Below are 19,049 nucleotides of genomic sequence, written 5' to 3' on the forward strand. Positions count from 1 at the left end.
TTTATTTGCACCAGTGCACTCAAGATGTGGGAAATCCTTCGAGTGACTCATGAAGGAACTGATGATGTCAAACGGGCTAGAAAGAACTCTTTGAATCAAGAATATGAAATGTTTCGCATGCAGTAGGGACAAACTATCTATGATGTGCAGAAGCGGTTCACACACATCGTCAACCATCTCAGTGGGCTAGGTAAAACCTTTGATACTGATGAACTTAACATAAAAATTCTTAAATCCTTGAATAGGACTTGGCAGCCAAAGGTGACGGCCATCATGAGTCACATAATATTGCAACAATGACCATGGCGGCTCTCTTTGGAAAACTGAGAGAGCACGAGCTTGAACTGGGTAGATTGAATGATGAAGAAGATTAAGGAAGAAAGAAGAATGTTGCATTCAAAACTGAAGTTGTCAAAGGCAAGAAGCAAAAAGAGGAAGAAGATTCTGATGATGAGAATCTTAGTCTCATGATAAAGAAGTTCACAAAGTTCATGAAGGTCAAAGGCAGAAATCAATTCAAGAGCAATAAGAAGGAGAATCAAGGAACCTCCTCAAACTTTAAATGCTATGGATGTGGAGAAACTGGTCATGTAAAAGTAGACTGCCCAAATTCAAAAAGGAGTGATGAAAAGAAAAGCAGAAAATATTATAAGAAAAAGGCATACATAGCGTGGGAAGATAATGCCTCAAGTTCATCTAGCTCTATTGAATCTAATGAGGAAGAAGCAAACTTTTGCTTAATGGCCAATAATGATCACTTTGGCAATGAGGTAAGCTCCTCTGACAATGAAAATGATTATGATTCTCTTTATCATGTCTTTTAAGAATTGCTTGCTAAATATAGTAAACTAGATATTGCTCACAAAAAATTATAAAGTGATTTTAAAGAATTACAGAGAAATCTTGAAAAATCTTTTGAAGAAGAAAATGTTTTAAAAGAAAATCTTAATTTTGGAAAATAGAGAAATTGAGATAGTTGAATGTGCATCTTGCAAAAGCTATATGTTTGATTTAATGATTTTAGAAAATCAACTTAAAGATGCTTTAGAAAATAAATCTTTTGAAAAACATGTTTTTGAGAAAAAGAATTTAAGTAGAAACAAATATGTTCCTAAAAATAAAATTAAAAGAACTTGTCGAGTGTGGGTAGAAATATGAACTACTTACTCTAAAAATACTTGTATAGCTACTTGTTTTTATTGCATGAAAAATGGGCATACATCAAATAAATGCAATATTAAATATTATGATGTTCCGAATGGGAAGTATACTTGGATTCCTTTTGTTAGATAATTAATATGTCTCTCTAACCCCAAGGACCCAATAAAGTTAATGGGGACCTAAAGAAATTATTTTTTCTTATTTTGTAGTTAACTTCCAAATCCAGAAAATCAATGTGGTACCTTGATAGTGGATGCTCAAGACACATGATTGGTGATAAGAGGAAGATCAAGAATCTCAAAATAAAGGATCAAGGATTTGTTACATATGGAGATAACAACAAAGGGAAAATAATTGGAACTAGAGATGTTGGTGGAGGAGATACCTTGGAGATCAAGGATGTGCTACTTATAGAAGGACTGAAGCACAATCTCCTCAGTATTAGTCAGTTATGCGATAAAGGTCTCAAAGTCATCTTTGAAAGTGATTACTGCACTATCCACCAAAAGAATTCTAAGGAAATTTCTCTGAAAGGTATGAGACATAACAATATCTATTTAATTGATCTTGATTATGCATCATCTAGTAATATAACATGTCTCGTTGCAAAAGAAGAAAATCCTTGGTTATGGCATAAAAGGGTTGCTCATATTCACATGGAACAGTTGAATAAGTTGATTTCTAAGGATTTAGTAATTGGTTTACCAAAAATAAAGTTTGGAAAAGATAAATTATGAGCTGCCTATCAAAAAGGAAAACAAGTAAGATCATCTTTTCATTCAAAAAATATTATATCTACTTCAAAGCCATTAGAGCTTCTGCATATGGATTTATTTGGTCCTTCTAGGATTAAGAGTTATGGAGGAAATTATTATGCTCTTGTTATTGTTGATGATTACTCTAGGTTTACTTGGACATTCTTTCTTACTTTAAAAAGTGAAGCCTTTAAAGCATTTAAAGAATTTGCAAAATTAGTTCAAAATGAAAAAGATTTGAAAATCAAGATTATAAGAAATGATCATGGTGGGGAATTTCAAAATGAGCCATTTGAACATTTTTGTGATAAAAATGGAAATTTTGCATAATTTCTCTGCACCTAGGACACCTCAACAGAGTGGAGTTGTAGAGAGGAAAAATAGGTCCTTAGAGGAACTAGCTAGAACAATGCTAAATGAATATAATGTTCCTATGTATTTCTGGGCTGATGCTGTGAGTACTGCATGTTATGTTTTAAATAGAATGCTTATTAGGCCTATTTTAAAAATTACTCCTTATGAATTATTTAAAGGTAGAAAGCCAAATGTTGCTCATCTTAAAAATTTTGGATGCACATGTTTTGTTTTAAATAACGGAAAAGAAAATTTAGGAAAATTTGATTCTAAAGCTGATGAGGCAATATTTCAAGGATATTCTCTTACTAGTAAAACATATAGAGTTTTTAATCAAAGAAATGTTGAAGAATCCATGCATGTTGTCTTTGATGAAGTTGTAGACCTCGAGGAGAACCCTCTGGAGTCAAATAAGAAAATTACAGGTGATGAAGAATATATTAAGGAGGCTTTTGATGAAATGTATTTAAATGAGAATCCTCCTCCTCAATCTGAAAATCATGAAAAATGTTGGAAGTCACCAAGAGGACTATCTCTAGACAACATCATTGGTGATATTTCAAAAGGGGTAATCACTAGAAATATGAATAATTTCTGTATGAATGTAGCTTTTGTTTCACAGATTGCAATGCAAGAGGAGCTAAATCAATTTGAAAGAAATGAAGTATGGGAGCTGATTCCAAGAAATGAATCACTTGAAGTGATTGGGACAAGATGACTGTTCAGAAATATGATGGATGAAGATGGAAATATTACTAAGAATAAGGCTAGGCTTATGGCAAAAGGATACCGACAAGAAAAAGGTATAGACTATGATGAAACCTATGTCCCTATTGCAAGGTTAGAAGCTCTACGCTTACTTCTTGCTTATGCCTCTATTATGAAATTTAAATTATATCAAATGGATGTCAAAATTGCTTTTCTAAATGGTTTTATTAAAGAAGATGTGGACGTTGAACAACCTCCTGGTTTTGGGATTATAAATTTCCAAATCACATTTATAAATTAAAAAAGGTACTTTATGGTTTAAAGCAAGCACCTAGATCCTAGTATGAACGCTTAAGCACATTTTTGCTCGAAAATGATTGGGCCGAATAAGTCCATAAGGCCCCAGGTCTTGGGAGTTCAATTAGCATGTAAGATGTACTTATTGGCATTGGTTGGCCTTTGGTCGAGCTATGGCCAACTTTCACATTATTGCAGATGTACTAGCATTAAGGACGAGTTATAGGAGGTCGTTTCAACCTTGTAGGTGGATTAGCCATTTTGGGCTACGTGGGATTATCGATTTAGGCATATTTGGTGCGTGTTGCCAGTCTAGGGAGGCTTTAATATGTGCTGATGAGTCAGGAAAACTTTGGAGTGTGCCACTGAGTTAGGCATGGTTTATGTTTGTAGGTGGATTGGTCGTTTGGCCAGACGTATGTGGTCAACTTTTGTGAGCAAGCTTTATGCTGCCGACTTAGGTAAGCTTAGTATGTGTTGTCAACTTAGGCAGACTCAAATGTCGCCTTAGCGGGCTTAATTTGATGCTATCGTCTAGGTAGATCAAGGTGTTGCCTGAGCGGGCTTAACTTGTGTTACCGTCTAGGTAAGTCGGGGGCCACATTTGTGGGCTTATGTTGTCTTCTAGGTAACTCTGCCTTATTTGAGGCATTGATTATGTTACTCTCTAAGTAACTTAGTACCTCGTTTGAGGGTGTTGCTTATGTTACTCTCTAAGTAATTTATTGCCTTAGGTGTAGACATATTGATTGGATGTTTTAGTCCTTAATATAGAACCATCAGATGTAGATGTATTCATTGGATGTTTTAAAATTATTTTTGTACCTATCCAGTCCAAATCGTCTTAGGCCTCGACTTCTAAACAATGTGAAACTATTGAATAAATGAAACTCATAATTGTTTTTCTTTTAAAAATTTAATATAGCAATTGCCAATTGCTATTAAAAAATTATAAAAGTTAAAGTTGAAATTATGAAAAGTACATAAAAAAAATTCTTTTATAAAAATAGATTGCAAAGTAATAGTAAAAGTATCTTAATATTAACCTAAAAATTACAAAAATGACGAAAAAACAAAATGAGAAAAAAAAAATGAAATCTATGACGGTTTTATTGAAAAAAAAAATCAATACAACGGTTACTATTAAAAAAGAGTTTTAATATAAATGATAGAATTGAAATGACCAGATGTGTACATGGTAGATAGAATCATGGAATCTATTTATATACAAATATAGATTAGAAAAGAAAAGTTACTAACATTTATGAAAAATAATATTTTTATTAAATGATTACCAAAAATAACAACGTTTATATTTTTATGTAATGTGATTATTCTATTTTAGACCTTAATATGGATCCATCACGCAGATGAATTAGTTGGATGTTTTAAAATTCGATTTATAAATTTAGATTTTGTATAGTGTAAATTTCACATTGAATCAGATTTTTTTAAATCGTTATAATATAACCTATCTTTTTTTTTTCTTTTACGTTATAATAAATTGATTTTATAAATCGATTATTTAAGAGATTTTAATTTGAATATTATAGAGTAAAATCTAATTAAAGTTTTAAAATATACAAAATTAAAGATTTTAACAAATTTAAATTAAATGGATTAATTATAAAATTTTGTGGTTACTCGGATATTTATATAGTTTTTTTCCAATTTTAAAATGGATATATTATTAATAAAATAACACCTATATATTTATTGTTTTATTTGTATTTGTATTTATATTTATATTTATATTTATATTTATATTATATTTATATAAAAGGTGAAGAATGGACTATGTAAGACCTTTTTATTGTTATAGATCCCTTTTGAACTTTATTAATCTGAGTAGATTAGTATGTTTTTTTTCAAATTAGACCTTCTAGTGTTCAAGTACATTTTTTTTAAAATAAATTTCCATCACATTTTTTCTAATTTGGTAGGTTGTTTGCTTCTGGGATTTTGTTTTTTTTATAGAACAAACTCTTAATAACATTTTTTTTCCTAATTTTATAGATTTGTATACTTGTTTATAATAAATTACTTTATTAAAAATTATAATTTTTTATAAACTCATGTGAATATAAATTTAAAAAATATATTTAATTTAATATTTATAAATTAATTGTGAATAAAAAATTTGAAGAGTGATTATAATAAGTAAAATAATTTAAATATATTGTAATTATGCTAATAGAAAAATTATCACAATAAAATATTGTAATTATGGTTGTTTATTTTTTGTAAAGTTAATTTTGAGAAATGTATATTTATGTGGTAAAATAATTTATGTAATAAATATTTCTGTGTATAATAAGTTCGAAGAATAAAATTAAATAATAATATGATTGCAGGTGAAAATATTTGAAAAATAATTAATGTAAAGTTAAAAATGAGTAATATAAATATAGCATTTTCTTAGAAAAGTTTTATTTATCAAAAATATATAAGTTTAAAATATAGTAAAATATAAAAATTCTTAATAGAAATTTATGGAAAATTTAAAATACGAAAGGTCTAAAATTCAAAAATTCAAACTCAAATTAAATAATTATTTGTTGAAGTTATTAGTTATTTAAATCATAGTTAATGATTACAAAAAATAAATTACTTAGTAATTTATTTTTGAAAATAAATTACTAACTTTTCTTCGAAATAAAATAATTATCGTCTGGCTTCACAGTTTTGTATGCTTGATTTAGAAGGATGTTGGAGGATACATTTTGCAGTTGTAACCCTCATTCGTAAATTTTTATACAATTACCTATTTATCTTTATTGCTTCGAAATTTAGCATTTCTTTAACTATGTCAAGTGTTGTCTATATATTATTTAGTATGCAAGCACCGACGATTTTGCCGCAGCTACTCGCGCTATCATTTGATGAAAGCAATTTTTCATTGTTGAGAAGTGGTGAGTGGTTGATGCTTCTTGCAGCATAGACTATGGCAGTTGGCATAATCTGGTGGGTCTTTAAGTACTCTGTTCTTGTCATGACAGTTGGATAAGTAAGCTTCAAATCCCTTTTTGACCTAATGCTTGATAATTTTATGTTAATTACTATTGTTAAATACCTATGAAACTTAACTGAATGATCGTGTTTATTGTTAAATCCCTTTTTTACCTAATGCTTGATATTACCTCTTTTCATTATGAGTTTAAAAACTAGACTATATGGCAACTTTGATAAACTATAAATTTGGATATGCTCCTAGTTTATGGTTCACCCGACTTATAGTAGCAACAGAGTTGTTTTATGCAGATGTGTCTAGAAATACTATATATTTCAATAGTAAGTTTGTATATGATATCTTATTTCATTTTTTAATAAATATTGTTGTCTAAGATTGTGGATTGTATTGTGTTCTTATATTCATATCTATTTTATTATTTCATAAAAAATGTTCTCTTCGAAAAATATAGAAAAAGACAGGCAAAATGGAAGAAGCTATATAACATGATACTAAGGTTGTAAGCTTATAAGTCAAAACTTTGCTATTCTTAATTTTTAACAATGACCATCATCTTAAAGAGTACAGTTCAACACATATATTGAAACCTCTCTATACACATGCTTTTAGAAGTGTTCTAAGTCTCTTGTAATATTTTCTTCATTTCATTAATGAATTTCCCTTTACGGTTCATGAGAATTTCAGTTTTTATGTTAAATGCAAGTTCGGAAATTTATTCTTCAATATTGTAATAATTGTTACTAATTCATCTTTAGCTATAGCTTATGTGCATACAACTTTCAAGTTTCTTCTTTTGTTTTTCAAATTTGTGCCTTAACAGAAAATCTTGAAAAATTCATCTCTTTATTTTGGCATGGCATTAGAGCAATGCTTTTCACTTTTCCTGTAAGATCACAGCAAAGCCAAACGAAAGACAACATGTAAATGTCCTCACTAAATATTGTCAAGTTTAAATACTTGAGTGGTGCAGAATTTAGAGTTTCATTTACTCAGAATTTTAAGTGAAAGCCTTTGGGTGTTTTGGGAGTTTTACACACACAACATATACGTACTTCTCTATTTTCAGTTTGTAAAAGCATGAACTTTAGTTTGGTGTCTTTCAATTGGAAAACCAAACATACATCCTGACGTGGACCCAACAATGTTGTATTCATAAAAAAAATGACTCAAATAAACCTGAATTGCAAGGGTTTCAACCTTTTATTGTGGAAGTTTAATGTTTGTTTTTCAGTGGATTTGAGGATAATCTGATAAAACCACCACCTCTACACTGATATGGAGCAGCGAAAGCTTTCTGAAAATGGTGATTCCCCTTCTTCTGCTTCAATCTCCTTTTGGACTCTAGTAACAAGACTCGGTCAAAAATGGAATTCACTCAGTATACACATTAGAGATAGTATTGGAGATCTAGGTGAGTATTATAATATATAAATTGGTACATACAAAATTCAGTAAATAAATAGTTCACAGTTTTCAAAATTGTATCAGAGATAAATACAAATCTCACCTTCGAATCAGTTCTAAATCCATTTTCAAAAAGATAATCACAGCATACGAAATATTTGTTTACTGTAACACAATATTCATAAAAGAAAGGCAAAACTTCAAATATAGCAGAGCAATTGATTGAAGCGTGACATAATTGTTCAGATATGATTGAGCATACCTCGGTTATATGCCCAATAGGAGCTGTAACGCTGGGATGATCCCTGTGACTTTCATAGTTTTACATATCCCAGCCATCATGATTTAGTGTCTGCATGCTCATGTTGTTTCAAGTGTTATACTCCTCACATGGATCACTGTTATTCTCTTCCATGTTTTATTGCTCCCTCTCTCCTTATCTCAGCCACTCTGCCATCTTCATTACGATTATTGAGAAAAACAACACTTCAGATGTGTAAGTTGAAGAGTATGCAACATTTTCAGTGTTCTGCACGATGCCACGCGCACAAACTGCAAAGAATAAAAAAGAATTAAACCCCTACTCTGTTCTACAGTTAGTACGTTGAAATTCCAGTCATGTTTCGAACTGAACAAGTAACTTAAGACTTGTTGAATGCAATAAGTTAAATTTGAAAGGGAAACACGTGAAATGAAAGAAGGAGAGTTACCTGCTCATCATCCTTCCTCATTAAATCCACCTACAGTCAATCTTTATCCCTCGCACATGACAGATTTTAGGCCAAATTTGACGGTCCTTTCTGTTGCATCGTTTTTTCAGCATGGGACATTGACCTATGCTTAATTTTGTGAGAGAGACAGGCAGCCTTTCCCCCCTGATATTCTGTAGCCTTTTACAATTAAAAATGTTCAATTCTTGTAAGGACTTGAGATGGAGAAGGCCCTTGCACTCTAACATCTCCAGACTAGAGAAATTAAATAGATGCAGAGACGTAAGAGATGGAGGCAGCAAACCTTCCTTTGGAAAGGAGTTGATGCAATCACATGGACCGCAAACTTTGATAGTGGTAACCATGTCCATCGATATCCATCGTAGGTCACTCAATAGTTTCTCACAATTACCGATCGAAATCGTTCTCAAGTTAGATGGCATAACCCCTATGGGAAAGCACTCAATTTGTTGGCAGTTGCTTATGCAGAGATATTCCAACTTTGGGAAAAGAGTTCCCATATGATCGGGCAACGACTTCAACTTGTCACAATCAGAAACAACGAAACAAGTCAAATTGGGCGCAGACAATCCTTCTCCTGGGAATGACACAAAGTTGGGGCAAAGACCAATCTGAAAATCATTCAGACTCTTCAACGACTCTGACCCTAAGACCAAAAGTGATTCCATATTTTCACAGTTATTGATTTGAAGACTTGTGAGATTTGGAAAGGTAACCAGTGAGAGAGACTTTAGAGAAACACAACTATTAATTATTGTCAGTGACTCCAGTAATTCGTGTTTCTCTAGCATAGGGAATTTCAATTCGCTTAAACCCCTGATACACAGAGTTTTCAACGATGCTGGAAGACGATCACCTGGAAAAGATATGGATGATGAACAATTCTCTAATGACAAGTGATGGAGGGAAGTAGGTTGAATGTTAGTGATGGCCTCCATCACAGACTCCACCATTGGGCTTCCTTCTATCACTATATGTTCTACGAAAAGAGGAAACACATCAAATATTAATTTGTTGCTCTTACTTATTTCTAATTTTCGAAGGGTGGGAGCCCCTGTAACAGAAGAGACAAGAAGCTCGCAATTTCTAATTGTGAGTGTTTTCAAAGCAAGAAGATGATCTGGCAAATCTCCCCTTAGTTTGGGGCAGTTTTCTATATACAATTCCTTGAGCACAGGAAAAGCTTCTGAATCAAAAGCACTCCACACCTCCCAACAAGGCATATTAGAAATGTGTAGATATTCAAGAGATGGAAAGGGCATCATAGATGAACAATCATCCTTCTTATAAAAGCCTACATCAATAGTCTTCAGCGAATTCATGTTTGAAATATAGAGGTACTCGAGGGACGGTAGTTGCCCAAGTGAAGGAAGCATGCAACAACTATTACAATTTTTCAAGTTCAGATATATTATATGTTGGTACGAAAAGGTCCCCACCCATTCTGGAAATCTAGTTCCTTTATAACCGCTTATTGACAACAATTTCAGGTCTTGACGAGGTTTTAACTTGTCGAGTACATCTAAGTCATTTCGGAAGTCGATGATATCATCGTTAAGTACAGACCATTCTAAGAGTAAATGAGTAATGTGCTTCTTATCCATTATCCTGGCCTGCAATGCTTCTTCACCTTCACTAACATTCTCTAATTTCTTAATTGACAATGAACCATGAAGATTTGGAAGTCCTCCTAGTTCTTTGATGCTATTCTCTTTATGCTTGCCCACACTATAGAAATCCAACCTCTGTAATTGATTTAGTTTCCCCATTCTTTTTGGCATCTCTCTTATGGGAATTTTATCAATTTGAAGATGACGCAAGTTTACTAGATTTTGCATGTCTCTTGGTAACTTAGTCAGACTAAAGCAAGAATCCAACCTCAAAGTTTGTAGATTGTACAGATTACACAGTGACTCTGGCAGCATTGCTATAGATGTACGAGTGAGATTTAAGTAACGCAAATGAATCAATTCACCGATTGAATCAGGTAGAGCAAGCTTACTTCGGTAGTCACCAAATTTTAAAACTCTCAAGTATTTAAGCATCGACACTATAATACGTGGTGCCTTTTCGTTGTTGAATGGAGACTCTTTATAATTGATTTGCAAAAAAGTTCTTAGAAATTTGGCAGGCTCAAAAACTTCAATATCGGAGATTGGACCACTGAATCTTGAAAAAGACAAATGACGAGTCTTTCTATCAATTTTGGTTTCTTTTCCAAGTTCATTTGCTCTGAAATAGAATTCCCCACCAAGGAATGTTGCTAGATCATGCATGAGGTCATGCATTACAAAACAATAACCCGGATACCGAATTCTTGAACATTGAAAAAACGATCTTGAAAACAAATCATCAAAGTACTCCTGACCAACTTCTTCTAATGTTTTTTCTTTTCTTGATGCTTTTACAAGATCTTCAGCCATCCACAGTAGGATCAGTTCATCCTTTTCAAATTCGTAATCCTTGGGGTATAATGAGCAATATACAAAACACCGTTTTAAATGTGGAGGGAGATGATTATAATTTATTCTGAGTGCTGGAATGATTTTACACTGACTTTCAGGAAGTTCCCAAATGTCACTTTCAAGTACATTATTCCAATCCCTAATAGCGTGCTTTCTTCTCAGTATTCCTCCAAGTGACTGTGCAGCTAAAGGCAACCCATTACACTTTTTAACAATCTCCTTTCCAATCTTTTCTAGAGTTTCTCTATTCTCAGTTTCTTCAGAGAAAGGAAATGCATGATTTGCAAACACCAACCAACAATCTTCATTTGACAATTGGTTTAGATGATATAATTTAACAACATGAAAAGGGACTACAGCCGCCACACTTTCATTGCGGGTTGTCACGAGAACTTTACTTCCCGTAATCCCACTTAGAAATGGTTTTGTAAGACTATTCCAATTATCAGAGTCCTCAATCCAAACATCATCCAAGACAATAAAAAATCTTTTACCTTTTAGTTTGTCCACCAATTCAAGTTGAAGTAAATTTAGATCATTCAAATTACAAGGCATCTTGGTAATTTCCTCTATCATAGTTTTTGTGACCTTCACAATATCAAATATATCAGAAACACAAACCCATGTCTTTAGATCAAATATCTGCTTCAATTTTCCATCGTTATACACAGATCGGGCCAAAGTGGTTTTTCCAACCCCACCCATGCCTACAATAGGGATCACGGACACTTCTTCACCGTCAATACTATCCTCTAACAGTAACTTCATAATGGCCTCCTTGTCTGCGTCCCTACCGTACATACCATACCTATCTTCCAGAGATGTTGGCTGAGGTTTCCATGGCTGGCTGCTCTCCACTGGAATCTCCTTCAAATTAAGACTCTCCTTTTGTTTTAAAATCTCATCTAATCTTTCAGCTATGTCTTCCAACTTACTAATACTAACAATCGTCTTCCTATTGAAAATGTGAGAAAAGGAATTGCTTACCTCCTTTTGAGTAGCAGCTTTAGTAGAAACTTCATCAAGTAAGTCGTCAACCTCGTAGACAACATCTATGAGAACATCTAGCCACTTTTTGACATTGGAGTCTGTGATTTGTCGATTCTCAGCATCAGCAAGCACAACTCTAAGGACTATCAGCTGGTTCTCCACCTTCTGAAGCAACTTGTCAGGCTTCTTTCCACGGATCAAGCTCACAAGCTCAGGGGAAGCTAGCCTTTCAAAAAGAACGTCTAGGAAAGCAGAGAGCAGTGCACCACCTACCACGGCTAATGCCATGATCTCAGGAACAAACAAGTGATTATCGGAGTAGAAACGCAAAGGAAATGAACCTGTTGGAAAAGTTGGGTTGGTTGGTTCTTGGTAAGGTGAACTTTTATGAGTAGATTTGGCATGCTTCAACACTCTTCACTTTAACTCTCAGCTCAACGTTGTGGTGTTGAATATTTTATCTTTTCTAAAAGACAAGGTTCTTCATTGGATGCTTTTCTAAAGAATCTTTTCTTTTTGTTCCCCACTAGTGGGTTAAAGCTACGACGATGTACCTAACCATGATAAGGAACTAATTGACATAAAGTTACTGTATTCCAATTTTTCCATTTTGCAGAGAAGTCCTAAAAGTATTTTATACTGTCTATGACAGGAAAGGTTGATAAGAGAAAATACGATCCTCTGTTAAAATGAGACTGTCGAGACGATACGGAAGAGCGTGGAACAATGAGGTCGTCCACTTCAGTGCTTTTAATTTGATATTTTGATTTAGAATGAATCACAAGACATTACTTCAATCATAAGGATGAGGGTGGAAGAATCCGCTTCGGCACTATTGTATATAACCAAACCATTATTTTAGATGCATAAAAATATAAGGATTTTTAAAACTCCTTTAATAACCAAAAGTTTCAGGTAATTAATACCTTGGAGCTTTTATAAACTTAGAATCTAACTTTTAATTTCTTGATTGACATACATAGCGTAACCGTTTAGCCCTTCAATTGGAAGAGGGCTGATAAGTTGACATAAGCTCAAATGTACACTTCTTTATAACTAATTTTATTAATTTTTTATTCAATCATTTAATTTATAATTTAATTAAATAGTAATAAAAGGAAAAAGTAACGTGTATAATTTTTTTCCTTAATAGATAAAGGAAAAGGTATAATACTATCCTATAGAACACATTTAAAGTAACATAAAATAAAAAATGTCATTTAAAATTATCATTTTTTTCAGATTACAAAATTATCTCTTATTCTTTTAATTTTATATTATCAAAAATATCCTGAAAAAAACATATTTTTATATAACCAACAAAAACACAATGGATTCCTAATTATCATGATATACCTCAAAATTATTATTATTATTATTATTATTATTATTATTATTATTATTGTACTGTATGGTGTGTACTGTATGGCCCATCGCACCATCGGCATCACACAGCCCACCGGTCTATCGAACAAGGCTGGGAAGGCTTGCATGCTGAACAGACCATCGGTCGATCAGCCACACAGATAAAACATGTGGACCCATAAAGGGGATCAACGGTCGATCGGCCACACAGATAAAACATGTGGACCCATAAAGGGGATCATTGGTCGATCGGCCACACAGATAAAACATGTTGACCCATAAAAGGGATCATCGATCGATCAGCCACACAGACGAAACACTCCAATTTCACTGGTTAAGGCACTTGCCCGTAAAAAGGACTATCGGTCGATCGACCACACAGATTAAATACGTTCTATTTAAAGCTCTAAATTCATAAAAGATAACCCGCCTGGCCAAGCGACCATCGGTCGATTGGCCAGATAGAAAACCTGGACCAGTCAGCCAGATTAATTAAAATTAAACAAGTCAGTAATCACAATTAAGGGATCATTGGGTCGTGATTAAGGAACCCTAATTATAGTCCCACACCGGAAATTATAAATAGGGCCCAAAGGTAGGTTGGTGAGGGTCTTAATTTCGCATTTATTACAGCAGTTACACTTATCGACCGATCGATTCCCAAACTGACTTAAGCATTGGAGCCTTTTAGACAGGTACATTGATCGTCTGTTCAACCGATCGAGCAAGGAAGAAGATTGCGTGGAGTATAAGTTTCAGCAGATCGCTTGGAGAGGAAGTATTGAGGAGAAAAGAGCAAAATTGGAGTGGTATTAGTAGGTGCTTGGTCCCTACACCCGAAACATTTTGGCGCCCACTGTGGGGCCGAGCATTCGCCTACTAACCTTATACCCTTATAGTGACCACAAGAAACCGAACAAGCAACGCGGACGGATGAAGGATGGCTGACGATCAAGCTGACACGAGAGAGATGATCAGAGCGATGCAACAGAGGATGGATGAGATGTAGAGAAACTATGATGGCAGATGCACGTTCTACGAGAGGAGAACGCCGCCCTTCGATGAAAAGACAAGGCTTTCCCTTCAACCCCCACTGTGCCTAATCCGCTCCGATTGAGCAGGGTGCAGCAGCATCGGGAAGCCGAACGGGTGGAGAGCCGACTCCCTCCCACGGGACCAGAACAATCGCAACCGGCGCGGGTAGAGAGGATGCATGCATCAAGGGGGAACGCTTCCCACACGATGGCTGAGAGTTCTAGGGCCAGCAAGGGGGGCCACCCATCCAGGCAACCGATCCACGCCTCGGGGAATTTCCCATTTACTCAGTTCATACTAGAAACCCCCTTACCCGAGCGGTGGAAGATGCCGACCTTCGACAAGTATGACGGCACGACAAACCCTAATAACCACATGCGGGTGTTTACCCACCAGATGATGTTCCACGCAGTGAGCGACCCAATCTGGTGTCGCGTGTTCTCAACTTCCCTAACAGGAGAAGCGTTGGAGTGGTTCTCCGAGCTGCCAACCAATAGCATCGACTACTTCGCAACTCTGAAGGCCAGGTTCAGCACGCAGTTCGCCCCCCTGAGGCCGGCCATACTGATGGTGGATAACTTGGTCAACATTCGCTAGGAGGATGGGGAGTCTCTAAGGAGTTATCTCGATCGGTATAACCGCATGTCGGTCAAGATAAAAGACCTCAACGATGAAATAGCTCGACACCACTTCTCGTACGGTCTGCAGCCGGGCGTGTTTGCTGATAAGATTAGTCGCAAGAAGCCGAAAACGATGGAAGAAATAAGGGAACGAGCGGCCAAATTCATTCAGATGGAGGATATGCAGGAGTTTAGGGTGAAAAAGAGAGAGAAAGAAGATGCAGCTTTGCACAAAAACGCCCCCCGACCGAGCATACCCCCTTGGTCGTCCCTCGGGCGAAGATCTTGCAGGAGGCCTTTAACGCCGACACACTTCCAACTCCCAGGATGAAACCTCGACCTCCTGACGCCGATGGTAACAAGCAATGTCAGTACAATCGGACGATCGGCCATACCACTGAAGAGTAGCACACACTCCGAGATAAGATAGAGGAGCTGATCCACCAGGGGCACCTGAAGAAATACATCCGGCAGGATCGCCCCCAATGAAGCCTGATCAGGAACAAGAGCTTGGTCTGAAGGTAAGATCCAGCGAAGTGGGAGAGGCGGCGAGAACGAATGCCCGATCAGCGAAGGGGGGAATCGTCTAGAGAACACCAGAGTCCGAGAAGCCGTAGCAGAAGCAGAGACAAACCCTTAAGGGGTTATATTAACACCATCTCGGGAGGTTTTGCAGGAGGAGGATCGAGCTCATCCACTCGAAAAAGACATGTCAGGGCACTCAAGTCAGTCCACCATGTGGAGAAGAAGGTGCGATCGATGCCCCCCATTACCTTCACCGATGAAGACTTCAAGGCGCCCGACCCAGATCATGATGATCTGATGGTGATCTCCATCGAGGTAGTAGAGTATGAGATCGGGAAGGTCTTGGTAGACCAAGGAAGCTCCGTCAACATCCTATACTGGAAAACTTTCCAGAAGATGAACCTGTCCGAAGACCTGATCGTGCCATACAACGAGCAAATAGTCGGATTTTTGGGTGAGCGTGTAGATACAAGGGAATACCTAGACCTCCACACCAGGATCGGCTCGCGGAGAGACGGACGAGAGGTAAGGGTTAGGTTCCTTTTAGTTGAAGCTAACACTTCCTATAATGTCTTGTTAGGAAGGTCGTGCCTAAATGCCTTTGGAACGACCGTCTCCACCCTGCACCTAGCCATGAAGTTCCTGCCGGACAAGGGGACCATATGTACTGTACACACGGACCAGCAGATTGCTAGGCAATGCTACGCTGCCGGGTTAAGGATCGCCCCAAACAGCTGCCCTAAAAAACAGCACCGATCGGAGGTCGCCATGACAGATCTGGACCCCCGAACGAACATGGAGGATCAGATCCAACCTGGCATAGACACCAAGGAGATGTCGATTGGGAAGCAGCCATGCCAAGTCACCAAGATAGGAGGCACTCTAAAGCTGGACGAGGAGGAGCTCTTGGGCGCGGTCATCTTTGGGAACCGAGACCTCTTCGCGTGGTCGTCAACTGACATGTCGGGCATCCATCCCGACATTATGTCCCATAAGTTGGCAATTTTCAAAGAGGCCCGACCGGTTACCCAGAAGAAGAGGAAGATGGGCGAAGAACGGCGACGAGCAGTCCAGGAAGAGGTGGAGAAGCTGGTAGGAGCTATGTTCGTGAAGGAAATAAAGTATACCACCTAGCTGGCGAATGTGGTGATGGTGAAGAAGGCGAGCGGAAAGTGGAGAACGTGCACAGACTTCACGGACCTCAACAAAGCGTGTTCGAAGGATGCATACCCCTTACCCAGCATCGATCGGCTCGTCAACGAAGCGTCCGGGCATAATTTCCTGAGCTTTCTGGATGCATAGTCGGGGTACAATCAGATCCCCATGTATGGTCCAGATAGGTCCAAGACAACATTCATCATGGATCGGGCTAACTACTGCTACGAAGTTATGTCGTTCGGCCTGAAGAATGTCGGGGTGACTTATCAAAGGCTCATGGATCGCATCTTCAAGGAACAGATCGATCGGTCCATGGAAGTGTATGTAGACAACATGGTAGTGAAGTCACAGAGGATCGAGGATCACGTTCGTGACCTCAAGGAGGTCTTCCACCAAGTGCGCAAGTACAACATGCGTCTCAACCCGGAGAAGTGCGTGTTTGGTGTACCGCCGATAAATTCTTGGGTTTTATGCTAACCGCCCGGGGGATTGAAGCCAACCCTGACAAGTACGCCGCCATCATGGAAATGAGGAGTCCGAAAAATCTCAAGGAGATCCAACGGCTGGTCGGTCGTCTGACGTCCCTATCGCGTTTCCTCCCTCAACTAACAGAGAGAATCAAGCCGATCCTCAGAATCATGAAGAAACAGACGATGATCAGTAGTCCCCCGATCATGAGCCAACCGGTGGAGGAACTGCCTTTGCAGTTATATTTTTCCGTCTCGGATGACACAATCAGTGCAGCTCTAGTACAAGAAGGTCCGGAGCAGCGACCGGTGTACTTCATCAGTCGAGTCTTGCAGAGCGCAGAAACCAGATACCAGTTGGTAGAAAAGATAGCCTTAGCGCTATTAACAGCCGCGCGGCGGTTACGTCAGTACTTCTAGAGCCACCAGGTGGTCGTCCGTACTGATCACCCCATTGCCAAGATACTTAGGAAACATGACATGACCGGAAGGATGATAGCCTAGTCGGTAGAGCTATCGGAGTTTGGTCTCAAGTATGAGCCGAGGGGTTCCGTCAAGGGACAACACTTGGCAGATTTTGCGGCACTCTTTGTCGACGGCTCGTCAGACAAATGCAACGCGGGAGCGGGGATAGTTATTGAGGGACCAAACTTGTACAAGAGAGGATTCACAGTGCCGCTCCTCAAATGCCTATCGGAGGAAGAAGCAGCCTACGTCATGAACGAAGTCCATAACGGTGTTTGTGGAATGCATACCAGTCGAAGAACGATGAAGGCTCGGATACTCCGAGCGGGATACTACGGGCTGACCATGGAGCAGGATTGTGAAGTGATGATACGAAAGTGTAAAGGCTGTCAAGCGCACGGGAACGACGTCAAGAGAGCCCCTACCAAGCTGCACAGCCTAACGGCCCCCTGGCCGTTCGCACAATGGGATATGGACATCGTCGGACCATTTCCTATCGGCAGGGCGCAGAAAAAATTTATATTAGTCGTCGTGGATTATTTCACCAAGTGGGTCGAAGCAGAGGCCCTAGCCAACATCACTGCTTGGCAAGTCCACCCGTTCGTCTGGCAGAACATCGTCTGTCGTTTTGGCCTACCCCACACCATCATCACCGATAACGACCGACAGTTCATCGATAAAAAGCTAAGGGACTTCTATAAGCAGGTAAGAATACGTCACCTCACTAGCTCGGTCGAACATCCTCAAACCAACGCTCAAGCCGAAGCCATGAACAAGGTCATAGTGGTCAAGCTGAAGAAAAGGCTAGGAGAAGCTAAGGGAGCGTGGGTGGATGAACTGTCGCAGATCCTCTGAGCTTATCGGTGCACCTTCGCACGGGACGACCAGAGAATCCCCTTTAAACCTGACGTACAGAACGGATGCTATGCTACCAGTTAAGGTGGGAGAACCGACGCTCCGACGAGAGATGCAAAACCTTGACGTAAACTGCGGGCACCTTCGGGAGGAGTTAGATTGGACGACCGAGCGGCGTGAGAGAGCAGTCGTGCAAGCTGAAGCATGTAAAAGGATAGTGGCAAGGAGATACAATGCCAAAGTAAAGCTGAGAAGCTTCATCAGAGGATACTTGGTGTGGAGGAAGACCAATGAGGCACGCAAGAAGTCAGCCCAAGGAAAGCTGGCACCGAACTAGGAAGGGCCGTTCTGCGTGACCGAAAGCCTGCACAACGTAACCTATCGGTTCGAGTACCTGAGCGGAAAGGAAATACCAAACACATGGAATGCTTCACACCTAAAAATGTATTACAGTTGATACCATTATGAATAAAACGAGTGTTTCAAACAACTTCGACTGACTAACCGACGGGGCTTCCTACGGGATCCGAGCATAAGCCTGACCGATCAGAGGGTGAGCTTCCAAAAGGAAGCCTCGTTCAGTCAGCACCGATCCATGCGATCTAACTAACCCCACAGGTAAAATTAGTGACACGAGCTATCGATAAAGACCAAGGCACAATGTCGACGGTCCGAACTGGTTAAAAGTAGACGCAAGAACAATAAAGCCCGATCGATCAGTCC

The 19,049-nt window shown here is 38.1% G+C and overlaps 2 protein-coding genes across 2 annotated transcripts; one reads left to right on the plus strand and one right to left on the minus strand.

Annotated features, from left to right (window-relative positions):
• The first annotated feature begins 1,394 nt into the window (after positions 1–1,394).
• LOC146882530 (uncharacterized) lies at positions 1,395–2,988 on the plus strand. Its single transcript, XM_085667440.1, has 3 exons — positions 1,395–1,695; positions 2,567–2,838; positions 2,893–2,988. The coding sequence occupies exons 1-3, from the start codon at positions 1,395–1,397 to the stop codon at positions 2,986–2,988; spliced, it is 669 nt and encodes a 222-aa protein (XP_085523566.1).
• Positions 2,989–7,208: 4,220 nt separating this feature from the next.
• LOC114167465 (putative disease resistance RPP13-like protein 1) lies at positions 7,209–12,445 on the minus strand. Its single transcript, XM_028052558.2, has 3 exons — positions 8,361–12,445; positions 7,913–8,202; positions 7,209–7,587 (listed from the first exon to the last, which is right to left on the minus strand). The coding sequence occupies exon 1, from the start codon at positions 12,122–12,124 to the stop codon at positions 8,381–8,383; it is 3,744 nt and encodes a 1,247-aa protein (XP_027908359.2). The 5' UTR covers positions 12,125–12,445; the 3' UTR covers positions 7,209–7,587; positions 7,913–8,202; positions 8,361–8,380.
• Between the last annotated feature and the right edge of the window lie 6,604 nt (positions 12,446–19,049).

This window comes from Vigna unguiculata, chromosome 10 (assembly GCF_037176805.1).
Source record: "Vigna unguiculata cultivar grain cowpea cultivar isolate G323 ecotype 2 chromosome 10, ASM3717680v1, whole genome shotgun sequence".
NCBI lineage: Eukaryota > Viridiplantae > Streptophyta > Magnoliopsida > Fabales > Fabaceae > Vigna > Vigna unguiculata.